The following is a 24629-nucleotide window of genomic DNA, read 5'->3' as shown; positions in this document are numbered from 1 at the left end:
AAGTATTTGTCAGCCTAAATACAGAGACAGTTACCAGTTCCTCTATAATACATTGCAACGTCATTTAAATTAGATTGGACACAAAACCGTAATACAAGTTAACTGAATATTGGTGGCATACAGACCATGATTTTTCTTCAGAAATATATAAAGTGATTACATAGACAGATGGATAAATAAAGTGAGAAGCACGATAGGCTTTCCTTTTTTTTTTTTTTTTTTTTTTTCCAACTGCAATTGATTTGTGGCTATACCCCCATAAAATTTAGCAACTGTTGAGTAACTTGCTACAAAACTGTCTCACAGTTCAAGAGCAAGAATGATGAATACTGACTCCAATGAAACTGCAAAATATATCGAAATTGGGATGTGGATGAGGCACTACGGGTAGCGCCTGCGTTATTACGGGAAGCGCTGCAAAGTGCTCGTCATCAGGCAGGGTCGGAGGCACAGGCAGAGTAACCCAGCCTTGGGTCACCCCACACTTACGTTCTGTCCTTACATAAGGCTCAGCAGTTACGAGATAGCAATAGCAGATATTGTGCACACATAGGCAAGTGTGCACAGGAGTGTCCCCTGGCAAAAAAGCACAAAACTCTGTGTCCCTGCTGTGTTAAGCTGGATGCCAGCGGGGACTGGGAGCACTGGTTGCCCCAGAGAGATGGGGTGCAAGGGCAGGGGCGAGCACAAAGATGGGAAGCAGGGAGTGAGACAAGGCTGGGGGCTGTTTGGCTGGGCTGGGGGGGGCAGAGGACGGAGCCCCCCTGGCAGCGCTTTGCTCGGCTCAGGCTGCCAGGGCGCTGCGGTGAGGGATGATTTGTGAGTGACAATGTAACTGTAAGTGAAAATTCAGTCGTGAGTGAAAATTTGTGTGTGAAAATGTAATCGTGAGTGAAAATTTGTGAGAGAAAATGTAATTGTGAGGTAAAATTTGTGAGAGGACGTGCAACTGTGAGGGAAAATGCAATTGTGAGTGGAAATTTGTGAGAGGAAATGTAATTGTGAGGTAAAATTTGTGAGAGAACATGCAATTGTGAGTGGAAATGTAATTGTGAGTGGAAATTTGTGAGAGAACATGCAACTGTGAGGTAAAATTTGTGAGAGAAAACGTAATTGTGAGTGGAAATGTAACTGGGCGAAGCACCCGGACGGGGCTGCCGATCGCTGCAGCTCCCTCAGCCCCCAGACACCCAAGCAGGGGGCAGCAGCAGCAGCAGCAGCCGCCCCCCGTCCCCCCCTCAGCGAGCCGGGGCCGAGCCTCGCTCCGCACCCGCGGAGGCTGCGCCCCCCCCCCCCCCGCGGCTCTGAGGCGCGGCCAGCGCCGTCCCCCCCGGGCCGGGGGGCGTAGGGGAAGGGGGGGGAGAGGCGGAGCGGGGCCGCGGCTCCCTCCCCGCCCTCCGCACCTGCCCCGGCCCCGCGGAGGAGGGCGCGCAGCGGCGCGGGGATGCGCGGCCCTGGGCGGCAGGATGCGGGAGGGGAGCGCGGGCGGGCGCGGCGCGGAGAACAGGACGGGCGGCGAGCCCCCGCTGCACCTCTTCCCCGCGCCCGTGCTCACCGGCATCACGGTGGCCTGCGTGGTCCTCTTCGTCATCGGGATCTTCGGCAACCTGATGACCATGCTGGTGGTGTCGCGGTTTCGGGACATGAGGACCACCACCAACTTCTACCTGTCCAGCATGGCGTTCTCCGACCTGCTCATCTTCCTCTGCATGCCCTTGGACCTGTTCCGCCTCTGGCAGTACCGGCCCTGGAACTTCGGGGACCTCCTCTGCAAGCTCTTCCAGTTCGTCAGCGAGAGCTGCACCTACTCCACCATCCTCAACATCACCGCCCTCAGCGTGGAGCGGTACGTCGCCATCTGCTTCCCCCTGCGCGCCAAGGTGATCATCACCAAGAGGAAGGTCAAGCTGGTCATCCTCATCCTCTGGGCCGTCTCCTTCGTTAGCGCCGGCCCCATCTTTGTCCTGGTGGGGGTCGAGCACGAGAACGGCACCAACCCCCTGAGCACCAACGAGTGCCGCGCCACGGAGTACGCCATCCGCTCGGGGCTCCTCACCATCATGGTCTGGACCTCCAGCGTCTTCTTTTTCCTGCCCGTCTTTTGCCTGACCGTGCTGTACAGCCTCATTGGGAGGAAGCTCTGGAGGAGAAAGAGAAAGAACATCGGTCCGAACACGGTCATCAGGGACAAGAACAACAAGCAAACTGTGAAAATGTTAGGTACGACTCGTCGTGCTCTGTGTTTCTGAGGGTCTGTGTGCTTGTGTGTGTGACAGAGAGAGAGAGGAAGACTGAGAGAGAGCTGGTAGGTCACTATAATCACTTCTAAAGGAAAGCATTTATTTAAAATGCTTCAGACAAAGGGCTACACTTCAAGGTAGTGGTAGAATAACTCTTCCCCCGTCCTTAGATTTATTTCTAACCGGTTGGAGCTGGGGGCTCTAAAACAGTTAAGCAGATTTTAATAACAATCACTGACAGAGACAAATACTACAGTTACAATTAGCTCTTGCCCTGGAGACTTTTGAACATCTTTGCTCTTTGGTTGTGGATACCGACATTATTTACAGAAGGATAGTTTATTTGATTTTTAAACAGAGCTACCTCTTCTAAAACCACAAAGTTGAGCTGTAGACTAAGCAAGCAGGGACAGTACGGTGCCCTTAGTTTCAAATGAAAAGGATATCAAGTTTCCAGCAAATTGGGGATATTTACCGGCATGGCTGGGTAAGCTCATGAAAGCTGATGGGCATTTTTGTATTAGAAAAACACCGGCACATGCTGAACAGTGAGCATTTTGTCTCCTTTGAGGTCTGATCCTCTGAATTCTCACTGGTTTCAGGAAATCAGGATTGAGGTGATAGGTGCTGTCATTCTTAACTCTGTGTATTTACATTGCCGGGTGGCTTAAATAACAACAGCTATTGCTGCCGCACAGAAACACAGATTTTAACATCCCGATGCTGCAAGCCCTCCCCGTGAGAGCATGTGGCGGGAGTCTGAGGCACAGAACCAAAAAGTTGCTCTGCAGTTCGGTGCCTGGAGGCAGCAGGGTCCTGCTGCTGCGTGCTTTCATTCAAGCCATAGACCCCGTGTGTGGGATTTCCGTGGGTCTGCTCCCGGGGATGCTTTACATGACGGTTCCACAGGCAGCAGCTCCGCCGTGCTCATTGCAGCCTGGCAGAGGTGACGGGCTAATGAGCTTGAAGAAGAGGTGGCAGCGTGTCCTAAGTAGCTGAATTATTAAATGGGAGCCTAACTGATCTTTTGTTCGCGCCCTGCTTTATTACTATGCAACAGCAGCAAGGATAATAAAACCCGCCGCATGCTTTGTGCCCTTCCAGCTACGTTTTATGATCAATAGAATTACTTCATTTGGGTAAACGTGACCTTGGAAGCAATTCATCATTTACACTTCTAGAGTCTTGAGATTATGAATCTCTATTTACAATAAGTAAACTGCTAGCTTATATTACTACTGTGTTTACATTTCTGCATACTTAACCATAAAGAATTTCAAAACAATAATGGCTTATTTCTGCCCTGAAAGCATTACAGTATTTCAGACACCCTTTTTTTCTTTTGCACGTCTGAGAATAGCAAGACAGTAGCAAGACTGTCCTCTGACAGAGAGCCAATATCTGAATGATAACAGCCTGATGTCAGATGGAAAGAAAAGAAGTTAGCGAGGGCTCAATACTAGCAGATGCACAAAGCAATCTGCTCTCATTGATTTCAATTTTCTGCTTAAAATTTAGAAGGCACTTTCTAAGACTTTAGCAGGTCATGGAACATAAAGTAAATGGGATTAGCATCAACTTTTCTTCTAAATTGTAGAGAAACATTATGCTTCTAGGACCATAATTAAACACCTGAATATATAGCCTGACTTTCAAAAGAGCTATCGTACCCCATTCCTGCTGAAATCAATGTGATTTTGCAAGACCAAACCGCATCTTCCAAAGCCTGACTAGGAGGGTTATGCATGCCCACCTATGAAAATATTAGTAATGCTTAAAATTCTGTTTATAAGGACCACAATGGTAATATTCATTACACACATTAAATTCTAGAATGCAGTAACTAGTGAGTGAGGGAAACATTATCTGAACTGTGCAGGTGGAGAAACTGAGGAAAAAGGGCAATAGTTGGCTCAAGAAGATGCAGAGGTGGAAAACAGATACTCTGAATTCCAGCTCTGTACTTCAGAGTCCATCATAAGTCCTACATAAGTACCTATGTAAGCACAGGAATGCTTTTTCATAAAGTTTTTTTTGGGAAATATGCTGATTATGATCCCTCTTAGCTCTTTGAATTTTGTATCTGCTATATGTTGACATAGGCAAGCAGGACTGTGAACAAGAGAAAACAGATTAACTGGGAACAATTGCTTGGGAACATCAGAAAACCTTGAGTTTTCTGTGTTTTTGTTCGTTTTTATATTAATAGATACACACAAAACTGTATGAAAAATAACAAAGGTCAATAGCATACAGTAAGTGAACAGAAGTTTCCCTTTCTCAGTGTTCAAAGATGCACGTTCCTATTACTCTACCTGTATTTTATATAACACAAATATACATATGCATAACCATAGTGATGGTGTAATATTACAGATGTGCCATGTAACTATAACTATGTAGTTATACGTTATGTGTTTACCTTTCGTGGAGTAACTCATGTTCCAAAACACAGACAAACTGGAGGGGGGACCGCTGCCTGTTGTTACCTTGGTGTACGTGCTCTACTGATCTGGATGATGGTTTATTTTATCTTTGGGCCCCTGCCTTCAATCATTTTGCTTCCCAGTGATTACATTTTTCATTATAACCCACAGTGTTGAGTCTATCGCATTGTATATATCTTGCTTTGGTAGATGAAGATGATAGATTACATTACATTTTTTGTCACCATTCTGATTCCTCTCCTTTTATGGAAAAGATAAGTTTGATGGTTCAGAAGTGTGCTACAGCATGCAGTATACGAGCAGGTTGTTTAGATACGGCTGATTTGTAGTACGTATTGCTAATTTATGCTGTCAGAAAATGTACTTGAGATAAAATGAAAAATTATAGGGTGCGTTTTCACACTTTGGGATTATTTCGTTACAGAGATAGAATGACATTTCATTTAAATCACCCATATTTCCCTACTCACACTTAACACACTTTCTTCTGCTGTTTTCATTTTAGTTGTGGTGGTATTTGCTTTCATACTCTGCTGGTTGCCTTTTCACGTAGGACGGTATTTATTTTCCAAATCCTTTGAAGCCGGATCCTTGGAGATAGCAGTGATCAGCCAGTACTGCAACTTGGTGTCCTTTGTCCTCTTCTACCTTAGCGCCGCCATCAACCCCATCCTCTACAACATCATGTCCAAGAAGTACCGAATCGCCGCTTGCCGGCTCTTTGGACTCAAACCCCTCCCAAAGAAAAGACTCTCCAGCACGAAGCAGGAAAGTTCGCGTGTGTGGACAGAACCGAGCGTCACCACATGACACGGCGTGCCGAGCAGCAGAGCATCGCTTTCCAGCATTACCCAGAAAGCCATAACGAAAGAGACGCGGGGCAGGAGACACAAATCGAAAAGCAAAGCTGTACTTCTGTCGTCACCTGGATTTGCTGAAAGACGTGACGCGGGCGGCTAAGGATTTTCAAAAACTGACTAGGCCTCGAGAATCTCAAAGGAGACACACGGTTACAGAATTTGGCGACACTCGAGTCATACTTTGCTGCTGCTTTTGTCCACCATATGATTTTTGAATGCAGGGGAGCTAGGTTTTCCCATCTGGAACACGCAAACGTAGCCCGGCTCACTTGAGAGTTTGTACGACTTCAGTAGCAGCTAATTCGGGCTGAGTTATTCCAGAGTTAACTTTAGTTTTGCTAAAAATTTGGCTAACCTATAGCCAGACCCTAGAGAGAGAAAAAAAAATAATTGCCTTTTTGGAGTAGTAAACATAGAATTTGATACACTTTTCATAATCCAGATTTTTAAACAAAGATCAAAAAGAAGAGGAGACATACAAATGGATAGTTTTTAAACATGCTAAAAATAAATGACCCTCATGTCATGTCTGAATCAAAAGGAAACAAAAAAATACCTTTATAGAAGCAGCTTAGAACATGGCTGTGCTGAAATATTTTTTGAATATTTATCAGTGGGACAAGGACAGTGCTGACTTCAGGACTGCAGTGATGCTATAAAAACTGGGAATGCGATCTCCCACCAAAGTCATTTTTTTTTAACTAGCTAATTCATCTGTAATTGTTCTGTTCAGCTTGACTGTGAACGACTCGCTGTAGCCAAACTCGGAAGCTTTTAGTTGTTCCAGTATTTGTGCTGCCTGTGGCTGCCTGTGCCTATGCTGCGCCCCCCATACCCCAGTTTGTCAGCAGTGTGAGGAGGGGGCTCCTGCCCGCGGAGCACCACGGGCTCCTGCTGCAGGCGTAGCAGGCGGTCAGAGCTTGGGGTGCAGTCGTGCTGGTTTGCTGCAGTGTGAAATTCAAAACTGTGATCGTGTTTCAGAACATTTTAAACTGACAAGGCCTGAAAAAGAAAGAGAAAAATGTGCATTAAGACACACAGGTGGACGCATTCTCATACCTGATCCAGAAAAAAATTAAATCGAGTTTTATAACTCAAGTATGCCACTCTAACACAAAGCAAACCAGAACACTCTCCATCCCTTACGCTAGTACATATGCCTTACATGGCACCTGTTGTCAAACCAACACGTGGAGTTTGTGGTCCAGCTAATAGAGCTTAGGGGCATGCATGTGCAATAGCAGCTTTTATTTATTTGATTCTAGTATTTATTGCCAGCTGGTCCACAACTGAGTCTACAGAATGAATTGTCTGTCTGCAAAATTCCCGTTGCCTTCAGCCTCCTATTACCGCCGATGGGCCATGTGCTGCCTGTTCCACTTCAGCTGACGGTGCTGCTCAGGTATAAGGGAAAAGAGAATTTGGCCTATTCTGCATATTCTGTGTCTTTTTTATCATACAGAGCTTCGATAGGGCTGGCTTGCTCCCCCCAGCACACTTGCTGTGAGAGCAGGCTTGATGCGAGGACTGAACGCAGGCACACAGGTTTAGGGGCAAACCACAGAACTAGCTGGGGAAGCACAGCAAATGGGAGATGCAAAAGGCCAAAATAGTGAGATGAACTTCGTTTGAATCTCTGGAGCGGACTGAGGCCCTGGCTGGCGGGTGTTAGGGGAGCAGCAGTGCTGTAGCATCACCCCCCGTTTGTCTCTAACCACTTCTGCCTTTCTGTTCGTTTTGTTCTTTCGGTCGTTGCCAGCTGACATTCAGATCTGATGGCAGACATCGTGCAACTCAGGGAAACCAGAAATCGGGGAATCTTGAAAAGATTGTAAAGATGTAAGCTCACTACTAACACGTCTGTGTAAATGAACTGATCACGCACCTGACATCACATCAGTGTTTCAACTTTCAGCTGTGTCTGTGGTATTAAATGTGAACAGAAAAAGAAATAAAGTCATGAGACCCTTCATAACTGCACGTGGGGCTGGGCAGGGCCGTGCACAGGAACCTGGTTTATAAACCAGGACAGCTGTAACGTTACAGCCCCTGGGGCAGGCACGCTCCTTTTCTGCCTGTTAAGTAGGGGTGTACAGATCGTTTCATTTCACCCAGTATTTCCTCAGGAGACGCTGTAAATTCTAACTACACCGTGACTGTGAAATTGGCAGAACTCTGTGCATAGAATAGAATTGATAACATTTAATCTGGGGTCACAAAAAGAAGCAGGGGGGCTGGCTTCTTGTGCTGAGGCGGGACAGGACTGCTCTTCAGTCTCACTTAGGAAATGGCCTTTTCTTTGCTAGTCACTGAGCATCCAGCCAAATCCAGCAAAATGCATGCAGTTTTAGGAAAGAAGAGTAGCCACCTCCATTTGACTCTTGCACCAAGCAGGAAAAGTTTCAGACAGGGAACATTCAAGCATTCACACATGCTGTAGCAGCTCCTGCAGCCTGCACCATACCTCCTGTTCATTCTGCCTCCCTTGACACTAAAACTTACCTGTAGGGAAATGCTAAAGTCGGGGGAGTCGCGCTTACTGGGGTGCGTTGACTCTAGATGGTGACCAGGGTCTGCTTCTTCAGACAGCTACTGGGCAAAACGAGCTGCTCTCACCTGGAGGACGGGAAGCAGCCACCTGGATAACCTGCCCTTTTCATCAGAAAGTCAAATACTGCCAGCTGCCTCCAGGAGGACACACGCCTCTCCACCACCGCTGCGGGATGAGGATGGAGTTGCCTGCCTCGAGGGTACGTTATAGCCTGAAGCTTTAAGAAACAGCTTCATTTAAAAAAAATTAAAAATGTGACCAGGACATCAGGAGGCTTTTCTAGAACAGCTGGTTCCCTTCCCCCTGCAATTTTGGGTCTGGACGTGGCTGTAGAGATCTGTGGTACCTGCAGTGAAGACTCTGCAGGAAAATTGCCTGCAGGCTGCAGAGCCATATGCTGCCCTTCTGCAAACTCTCCCCTGTAGGAACAAACTTGGCCAGTTCTGATAAAAAAATAATAATAATAAAAAAAAAAATATATAGGGACTTTGTGAGTCAAAATATTGCTGTGTTCTCACTGCCCTGTGTGTGAGAAGCCATATAGGAAGTAACAGGAGGTTCATTCATTAAACAGCTCAAGTTTTAAAAGATTTTCCAACTCTACATTTTGTATCACAGCTTCACAAATAAACAGGAACAATTTGGCAGCATTTTATGTCTCGGCAGCATGTTGAATTGGCGATAAAATAGGTCAAAAGCATTTTACCAGAAAGCTCCGTTCATTTTAGAAAAATACTTTTGATAGAAGCATGCCCAGGCAGAAAATCATGTCCTATTGTATTGCTTGCCAAAAATAAAATATCCTGGAAAAGGAGCACTTACATGTCAGATCTGGAGTTGCTGGATGCTCAGCATTTATGTACGTTTGTGTCAAATGACATTTAAAGCAGTTACTTACCCAAATACCTTGAGAACCTCTCTGTCCATCGTTGGCCTGTGGCAGCTGAGGTGCTGCAGCTGGTTCCCCCAAACCCACCTGCTGCTGCCCGGGTGACATTGCCACGAGAAGCTGGCTTCCAGACAAGCTGAAGCTTCCAAAACAATTAACATTTGCAGTTTTGTTTGGATGAGCTTTTCTATGGAAAGCTAGCGTAGAGGTAAGCTACAGGTTTCATGTGTAGTTCACCATCATCTCTTTTGGGTACTTCAATGCGACCCATGTGAAGGTGGGTTTTGGTCTTGCTTTTTGGTGGGCTTCCATAGCAAAAGCCCTGCGTGGATCCGTTCACCTCCAGCCCCCTGGGGCTGTGGATCTGTGATCACACCACTGCAATTGTGTGAGAATAGTGAAAGAGGAAGAAAAAACAATCCATCTCAGGTTAATGAAGGCTTATGGCTTTTTGAACAATCACTTCTGCTTGCTGCTAAAGCTTTAGGGTGAGCATCAGTACGTTTCTAGCTCCAGCACATGCTACGTACATCAGTGTTAGCAAATGTAACTCGTACACACGCTCGCTGTCCATGCACGTGTGAATTCCAGCCTTGTGGTGGGCTTCTAATGAGCTTTCTCATGCCTCTCCCGGCTGAAGGTCTCAGTTCCCTTCCACGTCAGCGTGACACAGCCCTTTCCATCTCAGCTAGGGACTGGTGCATGCTGTGGCTTTCCAAATCAGAGCAAAATCCAAAGGGTCTCATTAGCCCTGTATCCAGACCAAAAAAACAAAAAACAACCAACCAACCCCAAACCTCTCTACTTGAAAGAAATGTGGCGTTTGACACCATTTCAAGCAATGCTGCATGAAAGGGCACTGCTCCCTTTTCTTTTCCTCACATCCTGATTGATTTTCAGATGATTGCAGAGCTGTACATGAGAAAGAACAGGCATGGCGATTTCTAAGCCTCTGTTCACGCTGGCCTTCTCTACATGGCCCCCTTCCATGCACTGCCCAGCGCTGCAAACTGCCCCTCAGCAGGGTGGGACAGAGTCAGACCCCACCAATGCTTTCTGCCACGGGCCTGCAGCACAACCAGCTCCCAGGTGCTGAGATTTAAACACCTGCAACACCCCCATATTACAAAAAGCAGCAAAAACTCGTGCTACAAATTCTCACCATAAATTAAGCCAATATCCATGATCACACACGGGCATGTATTCTGCCCGGTCAATAGCACAAGGGGACTTTTAGCAAGCAGCGACAATGCAATTGATTGTTGTAAAATTCCCTGTGCTGTAAAAGGTGCCAACTTCTATTTTTGGCTGCACAGGAGCATGTGCTCAGCTGTGGCTCTCAGCCCACTGACCGGCCACCAGCTCGTGAAGGAAGCGGGTGGGCAGCACAGGGACTGTACCGGGGCAGTGCATGGTGTGGGGCTCCTGCCTGGGCAGTCCCTGAACACCTCCGGCCTAATGCCAATACATAAGGGGAAAAAAAAAAAAAAAAGGCAACAACATTTCAGATACAGTCAGATCAGCACAGCGGTTTCTTCCTCATAAAAGCCCTTTGGCTACAGGAACATGATTGCTGATGCCTTTGGCTAGAGGAACCTTGGCCAATGGCCCAGCTGAGCTGCTGGGCACATGGAGGTGAGCGGTCCCGAGAGCCCCCCGGGCCTGGTGTGTGGGTGTCTTGGGGAAAAAAGGGCACTCTGAGGCCTCTGTCAATGAGCACAGTGTTTGTGCTGGATTAGGGTGGGATTTCTCCACTCCGTTCACTTGCTGATCCTCACAAGACTTCTGCCTTCCTCCTGTTTGCTCTGTTTTGTTTGCAGAGAGTAAGTTTTTATGCAACAGAAAGCGAGGGAGATGAGCTAATAAAATTACTAAGAAATGACATCCACTGAGCACATTGACCCAAGCAGTTATTTATTAATCCTGCTAGTAGACCTAAAAATAGCGTAGATTGCATGCAATACCATCTACACAAGCAATTAGTACAGCCGCTATAACTACCCAAACCAACAACAGCACGTCCACCTAAATAGCAGCAGATAGCCAGCTAATCTGCTGTGTTTGAAAGCGTCTTGTCAAACCTCATAGCTGCTTTTTTATTTCACCCAGCCAAGAATCCGCACATCGAGAGAGCAATTGTCAAGAGCAGAAACGGATGCAATCATTTAGAACTTATTAAAGGTATTACCAATGAGATAGCCTTTTCGAGGGATCTCAGCTGGCTTTCTGCTCAGCCATAAAAGTATTAAACCAAAATGTCCATCTCCTCCTCTCTGTTTACCTGTGGTTCTCATTTCTGAGAAGAACAAGAGCTGACATTTATATCTTCACTCCGAGGCAGGTGAATATTACGGGCCGGGAATATAATTTCTACACCACTTCACAGAATTATAATACATCAAGAATTCTGCAATAACTGTAATTCCTGAAAAAATATTTATGCAGGAAATATAATTCATGGATAAGATTTCTACAGTAATTGCCGCATGGCTTTTCCCTAATGCCTGCCAGCAGGTGGGCGAGCAGAAGCAGAGCGGGGCCGGAGCTGCTCAGCACCGCTTCGATGGGAGCCCCATTCCAGCTGCACGGCCTCCTGTCACGGCTGGCCTCAAACAACCCGGCCAGGCAGCCGGGCCATGCTGGAGCCCTGGGACACACGGGATGAGGACTCAGGCCATGCTCTTTCCTTCAGGAAGCCCCTGAAGCTGGAGTTCCTGGCGTGTTTTATTCTCAGGGGTGTTTTCAAACACTGCTTGCTACGCCTCAGGACAGGAGGGAGAGGCACAGGAGAATTGCAGTCACCTAGGGGCAGGCAGGAAGGCCTCGGGACAACACCCGCCTCCCTCCGAGTGCATGTTTTCTCCTCAGGAGCTATTTGCTGTAGGCTGAATTTGAGTGTAGGGCCCGGCGCTGGCTGCTGCCCCGCGGTGCCTCCGGGCCCGGCTCCCACACAGAGACCCCTCCAAGGGCTGTGCTCGCCTCCGCCAAACTGCTCGTGCTCCGAACTGGCGACACAGGCTGAAGCCAAAAGCACAACAAATTTTACCTGATTCGTTTTCAAGCAGGCTCTCTGATTACCGAGAGGAGACGGAATTGCTGCTGCTATAGAAACAGCAGCCTCCAGCCCGGTGACCACGCTCGGCTGCTGGAGGACCTGGAGATTGCTCGGTTTGCGAGGTGGGGCACGGCCGGCCGGCCTCGGTCGGCTCCACATGAGCCCGGAGGTCGGTGGTAAGGCCACAGAAATATCTAGAAATAGAAGCCCCTGCTCTGCTCCGAAACTTTTCAAAGCAGGTAACTTTCCAACACCGATAGAGGCAAGAGATGGTGTTAAACACAGTCCTGCCCGAGCAGGGATACTGAGTGCTCTGTAGGGCATGAATAAAACAAAGCCCACAGGAAAGTTCGTGCTACCCACCCCGACCCTACCAGTCCGGGTGTGCGATTACAACACAACACAACACAGTGCTCGGATGGTGAACATCAATCCTCCTTCAGTGTCCTGGGCTTGCCAGGCTCTCACTGTTCCCCGGCATCCACAGGCTGTGGCCATGGGAGCTGGGAAGCAAGGAGCGGGTGAAATGAGAGCTCTTCAGGTAGCAAAGCGCTGGCTACCCGGCTACAGACATCTTCAGAAGATTTTGTTAGAGAGGGGTTGTTTTGACGAGCACCGTTTAAATAAATAAATAAAGAGCAACCAAGATGGGAAAAAAAGAAAGAAACAAACAAAACACACAAAAAAACCCCACAAACATTTCCTTCAGAAAAACACTCATGTTTGCAAATTGCAGTAATGAAAAAAGTAAACAAATAAAATGCTGCATTTATGCAGTGATTTGAAGAGGAGAAGCTGTTTAAAAAACAAACACCGTGTTTGCCACGGGACATGTATACATGCCAGCTTAATTCTCTATGACAAGTAATTGAATTTATTGTGCATAATTAATGGTAAATGAAAACTTCTGGTATTTCAAGTGTTTATTTACTCAGAGACATCAAATGCAGGTATATTTTTACTGTCATTAACATTTCAGGCAAGCTGTTCAGCCAAAGTGACTAAAACACCTCAGCAACTTGTCTCACCCAGAAGAGGACACAGGAAAATTCAGCTCCTAAATTCCCAGGTAAAGATCGGGGCTGAGTGCACTGCACCCACACTCCAAGTTCCCAAACCCCAGCCCACTCCAGCAGGAACTCAATATTCTCGGGGAGGGTTTTACACTGAATGTTACAGCAGCCTTCAGATGTGTGCCGCAGCTACGGCCCTGTTCAGGGACAGCCAAACTCCAGCTTTCCAGGGGCGGGATGGAATTGCCACGTATTTAGCGCAGTCTTAGAAAAGATCTCGCTTAAATCCCTTGAGTGAAAAGGGATTGAGAGGCTTCTCTGCGCAGCCAGAGACTGCAGCTGTCAAACTCCCCAGAAATCTCCTGCCGAGGTTTCTGAGACACTTGTGTAAAAGCCACCACAGAAGGCCAGGTTGCTGAGCGGCACTTCCCTGAGCCCACAAAGTCGGGCTGCAGGGCCATGGTCACTTCCAGACAGCGCCAGGGCTTGGAAATAGGCCAAAATGCTCATCTTGGTGAAAGTAGTTAATCCAAAGCTGAAAGTGGAGGATCTGGGATACCACAGCATCACTACAGAACAAACCGCCTCAAAAATTGTCATCTGTACTCTGGGGTGCAGCCCCACAGGGAGACTCAGAGCACCAAACTGCACCAGCAAACACTTTGTAAATGATAAAAACCTTTCCAACTACAAATCAGAAACATCCTGAATTAAACTTAGGATTCTCACTCCTGCTTTTGGTTGCAGTAACATCACCTGAGTACCTGAAAGGGCCCACCTAACAGACTGAAAGGACTGTATTCAATGAAGAAAACTTCTGGTAATATCAGAAAGAATTAAAACATTTATTGGGCATAAATATATTACATATACACTACAGATACAGTTAAGTCTTACATACATAGTGTAGTATTTGCAAAATCTATACATTAAAATTGATATGGCAGTTTTAATACAATGCATATGAAATAGTCTAAAATTTACAATACAAGAAAACGTATGATTATTTTTTTTAAAGTTGAAAAGCTTGGAATGTATGTTCCCATAGTGAGGTAAAAACTTTTTTTTTTTTTTTTTTTTTTTCAATTTAAAGAACTGTGCAAGGATAAGGTTCATACACATTCAGTTAGGGCACTTCTCAATCGTGACACTGAATACTGAACTACTGTAGCCAACAAACAGGATTAGAAAACATTTCAAGTTCTTAAAGAAAAAGGCAGAACAATATAAAAACATATCTCCTTCCTTAAGGGCTGTAAATATTTAGTGTTTCATTCTACCTTTTTTTTTTTGTGTGTGTGTGTGTGTGTGTGTGTTCATTATTTCTTTGAGAGCAGAGAGCTCCTGGAGTTGATTCAGTGCCTGATGCTACCGGATCAAAGGGCAAAAAGACGTACGGGGAAGACAAGGCAACACCAAACTGCGGGAATGGAAACCCAAACAGAAACGGTTTATGATCTGTGATGTTAACATATGAACCACAGCCAGTTCAGTATGACAGAAAATACAAACTAAAATAATGCCAAGGTAACTGATTTAGGGCCTGCTCCAACTCCTGCAGAACACTTGGTTAACCCGGGGTTGGAGTGGGCATTGTCACGAGCATGATTGCACAGGGGACCAAACAGGTTGGCACTGACACAAATGCTTGAAGTCCAACAGATTGCTTCTCTCTGCACTTCGGCTTGCTGCTTTCAGTATCTTTGTACTGCAAGCTTTCAAAATCGATCAAATAATATAAAGCAAGTTTTTTTTTTCTTTTTCTTCAATTTTTCTTTTTTAAAAAAGATGTCAAGCTTGGGTTTAATAGCAGCACTGCTGAAACAATACTCCAAAAATAAAAATGGGACTCTACTCAGATTTCTGGGTTTCCAAACTAGCAGTCTTTTCATTGTTTTAAAAAATACACTTTCCCCACCCCTCCATTGAAAACAGCTGTATATGCTTTGCTCACAAAATACAGATGCAAGGTCACAAAGTTTCATATCACAAATAAATTTAAATAAGATGTAAATAAATTTGACAAGCCATGACTTTGGCAAAAAAAAAAAAAAAACAAAAAAATATATATATTTAGCTCAATGCCATTAGTTTGCAAGGCTAAATTAAACTAATTATAGTCAATAACAAAATACAGAACATTTCTAATATTTGCTACATCTAGAGAGGCACACAGAATAATTCATTGATCTTAGCACTTTCTTTCCAGAGATGATTATGTTTTTGGATACATGTAAACGTTTGAATCACTGATAATGTTTTTTGGCATTTAATGTACTAGATGCTCCCATCTTCAAAAACACAAGAAAATGTAAGAAGATTAATAATACTAGGAATGCTGCCAGGTAAAAAGTTGACCTAAAGTACAACAGTATAAAACAGACAAAATATAACATGCTACAGGGGGTGGGGAGGGGAATTAGTACATAAGTACACTTTTTATTTTTTATTTTTTTACAATAAATAAAAGATTGCACTGTAATTGGTATTTAAAGTACTGTATGCAGTATATAGTATAAATAAACCTAAAACAAAAATAATGTTGTTTTTCCCCATTACTTTGGTTAAGGGAATATTATGCTAGTATAGGACACTGAATCCTAGACAATGGAGACAGAGCACAAAATAGCTAGGACAAAAGCAAAACCAAGTAGCAAAAATATACAAAAACAATAGGCAGGGAAATACACTGTGTCTGTTGCACCCTTTTGGAATCTATTTGCACCTCCAGCTCACTTATGTCCCTGAGGTACTCGCACAATGTTGACTTAATATAAATAATCCAATGACTCAAGAGTTAAAAATCTATCTTGATGGATTAAAATGTGTGTCTCGGAAGAGGCAGGCAGGAGGGGGGAAACACAGCTGTAAGAGCAAGGACTATACCTCCGTAGGACTCCAGTCCCAATTTTGCAATGTACCAAGTATTTTGATTAGCCCTGTGTTAAGAATAACGTAGGCACCCGTTTAAGGTACTTAAAATAAACAGATCCCATTTCTGATATCTCCAAGAAAGTTCTATAAAATCAATACCCCTCCAAAAACCAAAAGATCAACTGACAAGTGAAGTTTGCTTACATTTAGTGTAAATCTCACCTAATTCAGTAGAGGCAGTAAGCTGTCACCAGCTCTAATCATATCAATCAGACTGAACATAATAGAATAATATCTACTATTAGATTAGGAATAGTTATATACAGTGACAAACAGACAAGTTAAAGCAGCTTTTAAATAGCTGAACATGGGAATAACTAACTATTGCACAATGCCCTCTTACTTAAAATTACTGCTAGGAATCAAAATGGTAAAAAATCTATAATGCTTCATAATTTATATGCAGTTTGGTTACTTGATTTCTTATACAGGCAGTTTCATAGTGTTGTAACTGTAAAAGTAACAGGTTTTTAGACTGCAGGATACTGTTCTGATTTAAATGCACTAAGCAGTTAAAATAACAATTTACTTTTTATCTTGAAAACATGGGGCAAATGTAGTGAATAATTCATAGGCAACATTGCTAATACTGTTCAATGAAGACCTGGTATTGTTGACTAACACTGTATTCTAGTCTTACCACTATACACACTTGTGACTAATGTTTAGGAGAAAAAGAAGAAACAAAAAGTGATTCAATTAAAATTTCCTAAATAGTAAGATAAAATAAGAGACTGTAAGAACTTCAGTGAAAACAAAAACAGAACCACGATGACAAGGCAAATTGGTGACATTTTTGAAACTGTGAAGGAAAAAAATCTTGCTTTTGGTATCTGGTTTGCTTGTTTCTCCAGTTTGACCACTTCCTAGTTTTGAATTTCAAAAAGGTGCATCAAAACACTGATTTATCTTTCTTCAAGCTAGAACTGTAAAAACAAGAGAAGTATATAAAATGCATGGTAGAACAAAAGGATTTCAAAAAGGAATATCTGAATAAATGTGTGGATTATAATGCGTAGCATTAGTTAAATTTGTATCTCAAACTTCCATTGAATTCTCTACTTCATAAAGAAGTATTGTAATATACAGGCGAATATAATTGACAAACTTGCAAAGCCAAGAACGATGAGGGCTGCAAACTGTTCATCAGTAGGAATCATGTTCTTTATCTTAGGATTATCTATGCTTCCCATTTCTCCCGCAAGCATGATCTCGTTTCGCTGAAGCATAAAGGCAACGGATGGGCTGAAAGGGCCACTAAGTTCCTGTGAGGTATCCAAGCACCGGCGACACACGCAGACGCGAAACCGATAGTCTGTGTTGACTTGAAGGCCTGAGATTTGGAACGTGGTCTCATCTCCCTTGTACACCTTCAAAACAAAAGAGCAAGCACAGTTAAATAAATAAAACAGAACTACCTTCACTTTTTCCAAATATCAGAACAATTCAAGAAGCGTATGATGTATTTGTTGAGTGAAAAATGAGTGTATATTTCCATTCTAAGTAGAGGCAGAGGAAACCTGTATGTGAAAAGGTTCTGCATTTCATACGAAGTCACAAGTTGTCATAAATAAAGGTAAATTGTGCAAGGATTTGGGCCAGGAAGTTAGGTCAAGTCTGAGTCTGGTAAGGAAACATTTCTGTAGATCTGAAGGGAAGGCTCTCGTGAGGCGAGGGTAGGCCTCAGCAAAATGGTGGCATGCAGAGGAGCAGAACAGAGATGTCCGACCAGGGCAGGTCTCCACAGAGAGCTCAACACACTGAATGCACGCAAGAACAGACAAGACTTCAGGCAACACATCATACATAAGACGTGCTCATCTTTCATGGGTGTGATAAATATCACAGACAGACTTCTGTACTGTTAAAATGTGACTACATGCTTAAAATGCCTAAGATGTAAGCACCGTATCTGGCCCCAAAATGAAGACAATCTGCAAACTAAGTTTATTGCAAGACATTCACTGCACAGTCATAAAATCGGTTGCAAATATTATTTTAATATACTTTCCTCACATTTTTCTCAAGAGTCAGCAATTATGCCAGAAATTACACTTTCTGAATTGTGGAAACAATAAAATATTATTAAGGTATAAAAAGCTCCTCTTGGTTGCATTGTATTTCGTTCTTTAACAATCCAAAATCCGTGATGTATTTATGCTAATCAAATGTAGGTAACTTATGACTCAGAGTATGAGTCACAATATGAGAAAGAAGAGAGAGAACTGAGTATCTCAAAGACAGTTTTGCGACTTAAATGGAAAAAGACCACTGGAAACACTTATATACTCTGAAAACAAATAACCAGCCAACAATTTATATAACGCAGGGTTGCTGAAACTGGTATTCTATTAAATAAAATACAAGGTGTCACAAAGTGCTTGTATCTCCTAGAAAAAAACCCTCAGCTTTGGATGCTTCTTCCTTTACTCATTTTGCCAGTTTCCTTCTCCTCACAGCAGGAGCAGGAAGCTGAGTGCTCCTCTGCCCTCCCGAAGGTAAGAGCTCTGGCTGAGAAAAGGTAACGAGGGAAATTAAAACTGAGCTGACAGAGGACTTCCTGTGTGTTACTCCAGGGAAGGAAAAAAAAAAAAATCAAAATGAGACAGACTCAGCTAAACACCACTTAAAGAACACAACTTCCCTGCCCATGCTTACCCCTGAGACTACTCCTTCAGTTAGGAAGCCAGTCTGATCGCCTGGAAAGGTCTAGGACAAAAGATTAAGGTTTTCCTTCCATTCATTTTCTCTCCTCCTTTTAAACTTTTAAACTTCCACAATTTTTACAAATACAGTTTGTATGACGGTGACTGAGGTTCCAGACAAAGAACTCCAGTAACCAGCTGGTTCCTGGCCCCAAGACATAAGGCAAGAAGCAGCGCTCCAACAAAATTATTTTACCTTCATCACGTAAGCCCAGCATTCACAGGAAGTTCATTGTAGCTCAAGTGACAGGAGCACAACGAATTCATGCTGTAAATGTCTGCAATTAACCAAAGCTACACACCATTGCCTTTCTTGCAATCTTTGCTCATCTTCCCAAAGCCACCAAGAAGCAAGCCATTAAGGTACAGTAATACATCACAGCAAAAAACAATTACAAGCACTGTAGCTGCCCACAGAATTAATGTGAAGGCTGAAACATCTGTTTGCAAAGCATACCTCTTATCAAGAAAGGCCCTGCCACTGCATTTTCCAATGGCAATTGGAAACGTTCCTCCACCACAGCAGTCAGAATTCTTCTACTTCAGGGACCTAGCTAGCCCCCTATTTCTGTAGTCTCTAAGACATCACAACCCAAAGCTGTCCAGCACAGCTGTAAGCTATGTGTATTTTTGGTGCTGTTGTCATTATTAACTTCCTTTCAAAATGCATCATCAGAGGAGTTCCACATGCCTTTGCCATAAAGTAATTCATTTGCCACAAACATCACTACTTAAACAACAACAAAAACCAAAACAGTAAAAACCCCAAACTGAATTTTAATTTAAAAAAATACCACCTAAACTTCCAAAATTACATTTCAGAGATAGTAGGGATTGGATCTATACAACCTGTCTTTGCATCGAAAAAAACCTCTGCAGTTAATTGTTTCTGTTACTTGTTTCGGTGTGGCCGGGTGGTGGATACCGGTGTAACTGGAGGCTAAGGTCAGCTAAATCAAAGACTTGTATCTTCATTACAGTCTAATAGATACAGATGGCCATTCAAGCCAGCTACTCAACAGCACTTCTCAGAAAAAAGCCAGACAGCCAAGTGAGAGAACCGTGCATCTTTAAAGAAGGCTTGAGGAACAGTCAAAGGAACACCAAATACATGAATATTCAGTGCTGATAAAGACAAACCATTTCCTGTGCTAGAGCTAGGAAGGTGATGGAAATTGTCCTGCTTTCAGTGAAGATTGTTAGCACCAGTGGAGCTACGTCCCTTCTCTGCAACAGGCAAACGATTCTTGTGCTTAATCATCATCCCTTCCCACAGCAGCCTCTGCATCCTGCACAACTGGCTGCAGCGAGAGCCCTCGAGGGCTATGCAACAGAAGGCACTACTGGCCTGAGCTCAGTTTTACCTGCCTTAGTGTCCACGCTGAATTTTGTCTGCCTTAGTGCCCCCAGGACCATGCTAATCCAGGGCAGAATGCTCTCAGCACAAACATAAATGCTTGGCTGTTAATGCAGTTACACTCTGTGAACAGACTTCACATACACAGCAAAACAAAATAAACGAAACAAAAAAGTAATTTATTTTTTAATTTGACCATTATGTATAAGGCCTTTGAACTTGCTAAACAAAGGTTAACCCAATATGATTGTGTAAAGCAGCATTTATATATATATATATAGCACACAATGCTTTGGTGGCCACCAAAACGGAGTAAAGAATCCACCCAATTTATCGCTTTCAGTTCCTAGAAACAGCTCTTCTGTTTAGGCACCTGAGAATATAATAAAAACATGATGAGCTTTTTGCCTTGCTCCCTCAGTGAAAATATCATCACAAGTAATAAACCACTGCTGAAGCCCCTTACGGCATTTGATACTATTGATCAAAATAGACAGCTTAGAGAATTCCTGTAGGCAAGGATTTCTCCGTTTCACAGATGTCATTAAATAATTCCAAAACCCCTCAATCTTCTCCAAATAATAAAAATATGACAGCCACAATTGCTCTATAGGCAACACACTGGGAAGTGTAAGATAACCTTACGTGGCTGTTGCACTCTATTGCAATGACCACGGCATTTAATAATTAATACAAGCCTGTTTCGTATGGTGATCAAGAAACAGAAACAGAGGCAGGTTTCTTTCTTTCTTTCTTTCTATTTATTTAGAAAGCATGCCCACTTGAAAGGTTTTATTTCTTCTAAGTCATTTGACAGATTCCTCTGTAAGAAAGAGTCTGGGCTTCTTGTTTTACCCAGACTCATAATTAGTGTCACTCACTCCACTGCTGGAACCCTTTAGAGGCGTGTGGACACAAGGTGGGCTGCACTTACATTCTCTAACAGAAGTAAATTATTTGTTCCATCTCATTACACAAATCTGGCATCAGGAGGCAGAGAAAATACTCAGCATAAATAGCACAAAGACTGAATGTCAATGCCTGTTATACATATGCATATTATATATATTATTCTGGCCTGTAAGCAGTACAAGTGTCTTTGACTTGCTATTTAAAACAGAGAAGGAAAAACATGGGCTTGTGGATCAGAACTTTAAACAAATTAACAGTACAGTGAGTGTTTCAGAGATTGTGTGTGTGCCGAGTCTGGAACAGAGCACAAACAATAAAAATCAGAGCTTGGTAAGATCGACTGGATTCTCCCAGGTGTCCACCTCTTGGTGCAGAAAGGCCCTCGGGAAAGCAGCCTTTCCACTGCACTGCTGGGACATTGTACATTTTTGCAATGCACTTACTTTCATTTGTAAAACATTTAGGGACAGTTTTTCTCAGAATTTTTATTCAAATTTTCAGAAATTTCAAACGTAGATTTTTTTTTTCCTCACAGGCAGATGATTTGAGGATGAAGGAGCTTTACAACTTAGCGCTGTCATTTCCCTCGGACATCTCTTATTAAGAGTTGGCTCCTTAGTGAGTTGATCCCCAAAGCTGTTCAAATAGGAAACTAAAACTCAGGCTGCTGCGTGCTAGGAGAACATTATCCCAAACTTCACCTGCTTGTGCTGCACAACCCAGCCCCTCGCACTCACTTGAGGTTAACCCTATGCAAAGCTGAGGATGATTTCAACACAACTGAAAGCTAAGTTCTAACTGAATAAGCTCTGTCAGACAAAACTGCAGGAAACACAAAAACCAATCTCAGCCAGCGACTCCTGCAGTTTGCAGTGGTTTACTTCCTGACTTGTAAACAAGGAAGATCTGATTTCCTAAAAGGAACTGTAATGTCACATGGCACTGCTTTCTGATGTGTCCAAATAAAGCGTACAAGTACACAAAAAAAGAACATACTGCTCAAGAAATAGGAAAAGGAGTATTCAGTATCTCTAACGTGCTTTTTAGGTAGCCAAATTACTATCTGCTTAGCTCCTGCAAATCAAACTCATCAGACACAATTCTGAGAAGAGAAATATTTACCCACAAGTTCATCCAGAAGAGGGCAGGGATGCCAGCAGTCTGAAAGAAAGGTGTCTGAGTACTTTGACACCAGCTCTGCAAGGCCGGATGGCGGAGGAAGGGTGGCTTATGGGATGCGGAGGGCTGCATCCATGGGGCTACAAATAGAGGGAGGCAGCTCAGGTGTGATGATCAGAAACTACAGGAGCAGGAGCTTTACCCAGGAGCATGCCAGTAGCTAAATTTGCAGCAGGGGAATGAGATGCTAAAGCAATTTCACTTGTTTCATATGTTAATGAAAATTAGTATTTTATATAGTCTGTATGTGTTTCTACAACATAAATGAGGCCCAAGTACAGTGGGTTCCTCCAAGGTGTTCTTACTTCTCTCGAGAGCATCCCAAAGATGTACATACACTGCAGATCGGGGAACTCAAACTTAGAGAGTTAACAGATGGCAATGAGACATTGTTTTCTCCAGTTAATGTTTTACTTCACAGGAAGTTTGCTATATTCATTCACTTTAGATACAAAACATACTAGACAGGTGTTACGATGCCCTCCTTTAAACTGTTCTGCTGGTAGTCCCAGAAAAAATCAGTGTGGTGTCCTGCTGAGCTACACTGTATGAATGAGAGAAGTGAAACACGGGCACTTGTTTCAGCACGCACCCTACTCTGTGCCAGGAAAAATGAAGCAGGCTACTTCACACTTAGTCAACACAGTGTGCACGCATGGATTTTCTCTTCTCTGAATGAAATTAATATGAAGAACAACACATTCTGCATCTTCTGGAGGGCTTCTGAGCAAACAACTGGGTCAAGATCTGTAGTGTAAAATTCTTCCAGGACTAGTACTTATGTATCACAGCCATGAAGCTTGAGCAACAGTTGCACAAGCTTCCTTAAGGAGTCCAAGCAGACTCCATGCTCAGCTCTGTCCCACTCTGTGTGCACAACTGTTCCCAAATAGTCACGGGATGTGGTTGTGTTTTCACAGGGCAAACATAATAATCGTGAAAAAGATCTAACTCAGTTTTCATAGGACCTTTCTTTCCAAAAACTGACCTACATGAAAAAAAACTCAAATCCATTATGCAAAGCATGCCACATTCTTGTCCATAAAACACAACCATGCTAGTTTAAAATACATAACAACAGTATGAATGCAAAGCCAGTACTGCAAAAGGCATATTGAAATCTTCCTGCTATGTCTGACTAGATCAGCCACACTTCAGGTATATGTAAGTCCACAGTTTCTGTGGGGCACCTGATGCAGAGCAGTAACACATCCATACATCTACACCCTACACAGGAATGGGATGGCGGAACAAACCAATTAAAAGTTGTCTACTTGAGTGAAATCCTTGATACAAAGGCTTGAGAGCTACCCTGAAAATCCAGGAAGTGACTGAGTGAACTAGGAAAAACGATCCACCGCGCTCATCTCATCTCTAGGCAGCAGTCAGCACCAGCAGAAATCCTGGGTGGACAGAATTGTAACTTTCTATGGGTTAGTCCAGTTGGGAACAGCAATCAGCTCTGGAGAGGGCGTAAATCATTCCGGTGAGATAACCGTGTTCTATATAATCCCTTGGGGGAGAAAACAACCTACTACATACAGTTCTTGATTTTGACTCAGTCTATACCGAAGTTCACCTGATGCATCACCATAGGGTGTAATTCAATGCAGTAGAAAGAAGCAGCCCGAAGAATGGTCAAAACTATTTCTGTTTCCATCAATTAGACAAGACAATTGAGAACATTTTCCTACCTGCTTATATTCAGATTCTCTTCCAACCAGTACCTGCAGAATGTAACCAACAGGATCCCCCTTCATGGGTGCGACCATTTCCCAGGCAATTTCACAAACATTTCCTTCCAACTGTGTCACCCGAGGGGCTACAATAAAAATAAATGTACAAGCATTTAGTATAAAGACCTCATTCAAACGTTACTTATTTTACATGCACTTCACTACAGAACAGAACATTTTAAAAAGAGAATCTCAGGACATCACGGGTTTAATAGCACAATCTATAATACATTTATGTGGCCAAAAAGCAAATTACTATCACAACTGGATGAAAGAAGTTCATGGGGCTGAATTTTTAAGTCACTCAAAAGTCTCACTTATTTCAAGACAATCTTGCCTGATTTAAGCAGTTCTGGATTCTTGTGGTGTTAAACAGTAACAAACAATATGCAGAGAAAATTTGGTGAAATTCAAAGATAATTAATGCAATGGGCTTTTTGAAGCAGAAGCCAACTCAGGAATTACACTGGCATTAATAAAAGCAGCAACTTCATGAAGTTCTGAGCAGTCACCTGTACCAGTGGAGATATTTGTGTGCTCTTCCCATGCCCAAGGGCAGCCGGCTACACAGCACAGAAAGAGAGAACTACTATCGAATATTTCGTTCAGGAAGAATGAGAGGAGGAATGTCAGAACAGAATTTAAATAATCTATATTAGAGTTATGTATTAAATACATATTAATATTAAATATTAAATACAAATGTATTTAATATTTGCATATGTATAAAATATTAAATACATATGTATTA

The 24629-nt window shown here is 43.3% G+C and overlaps 2 protein-coding genes and 1 long non-coding RNA gene across 6 annotated transcripts in view; 1 reads left to right on the top strand and 2 right to left on the bottom strand.

Annotated features, from left to right (window-relative positions):
• Positions 1-1107: 1107 nt before the first annotated feature.
• GHSR (growth hormone secretagogue receptor) lies at positions 1108-5497 on the top strand. Its single transcript, XM_068692492.1, has 2 exons — positions 1108-2220; positions 5193-5497. The coding sequence occupies exons 1-2, from the start codon at positions 1467-1469 to the stop codon at positions 5495-5497; spliced, it is 1059 nt and encodes a 352-aa protein (XP_068548593.1). The 5' UTR covers positions 1108-1466.
• On the bottom strand, positions 5441-8374 carry LOC137861291 (uncharacterized). The gene is made up of 3 exons (XR_011099524.1): positions 8050-8374; positions 6104-6549; positions 5441-5915 (listed from the first exon to the last, which is right to left on the bottom strand). It is a non-coding gene; the product is annotated as an uncharacterized lncRNA (long non-coding RNA).
• A 5505-nt stretch (positions 8375-13879) lies between these two features.
• FNDC3B (fibronectin type III domain containing 3B) overlaps positions 13880-24629 on the bottom strand; it is a 174267-nt gene continuing 163517 nt past the window's right edge. For all 4 annotated transcript variants that reach the window (XM_068692941.1, XM_068692944.1, XM_068692943.1 and 1 more), the window contains 2 exons: positions 23837-23964; positions 13880-17359 (listed from right to left, as the gene is read on the bottom strand). In XM_068692941.1, the coding sequence (XP_068549042.1) occupies positions 17048-17359; positions 23837-23964 (440 nt within the window). In that variant the 3' untranslated portion in view covers positions 13880-17047. The remainder of the gene's footprint in view (positions 17360-23836; positions 23965-24629) is intronic.

Source organism: Anas acuta, chromosome 9 (genome assembly GCF_963932015.1).
Source record: "Anas acuta chromosome 9, bAnaAcu1.1, whole genome shotgun sequence".
NCBI lineage: Eukaryota > Metazoa > Chordata > Aves > Anseriformes > Anatidae > Anas > Anas acuta.
Note: the sequence above shows the minus strand (reverse complement) of the source record. Positions and strands in the feature narration are given on the sequence as shown.

Coding starts and splice junctions, on each gene's coding strand:
- GHSR (XM_068692492.1), top strand. CDS start 1,467: ATGCGGGAGGGGAGCGCGGGCGGGCGCGGCGCGGAGAACAGGACGGGC. Junction 2,221..5,192: donor GCAAACTGTGAAAATGTTAG/GTACGACTCGTC, acceptor TTTTCATTTTAG/TTGTGGTGGTATTTGCTTTC.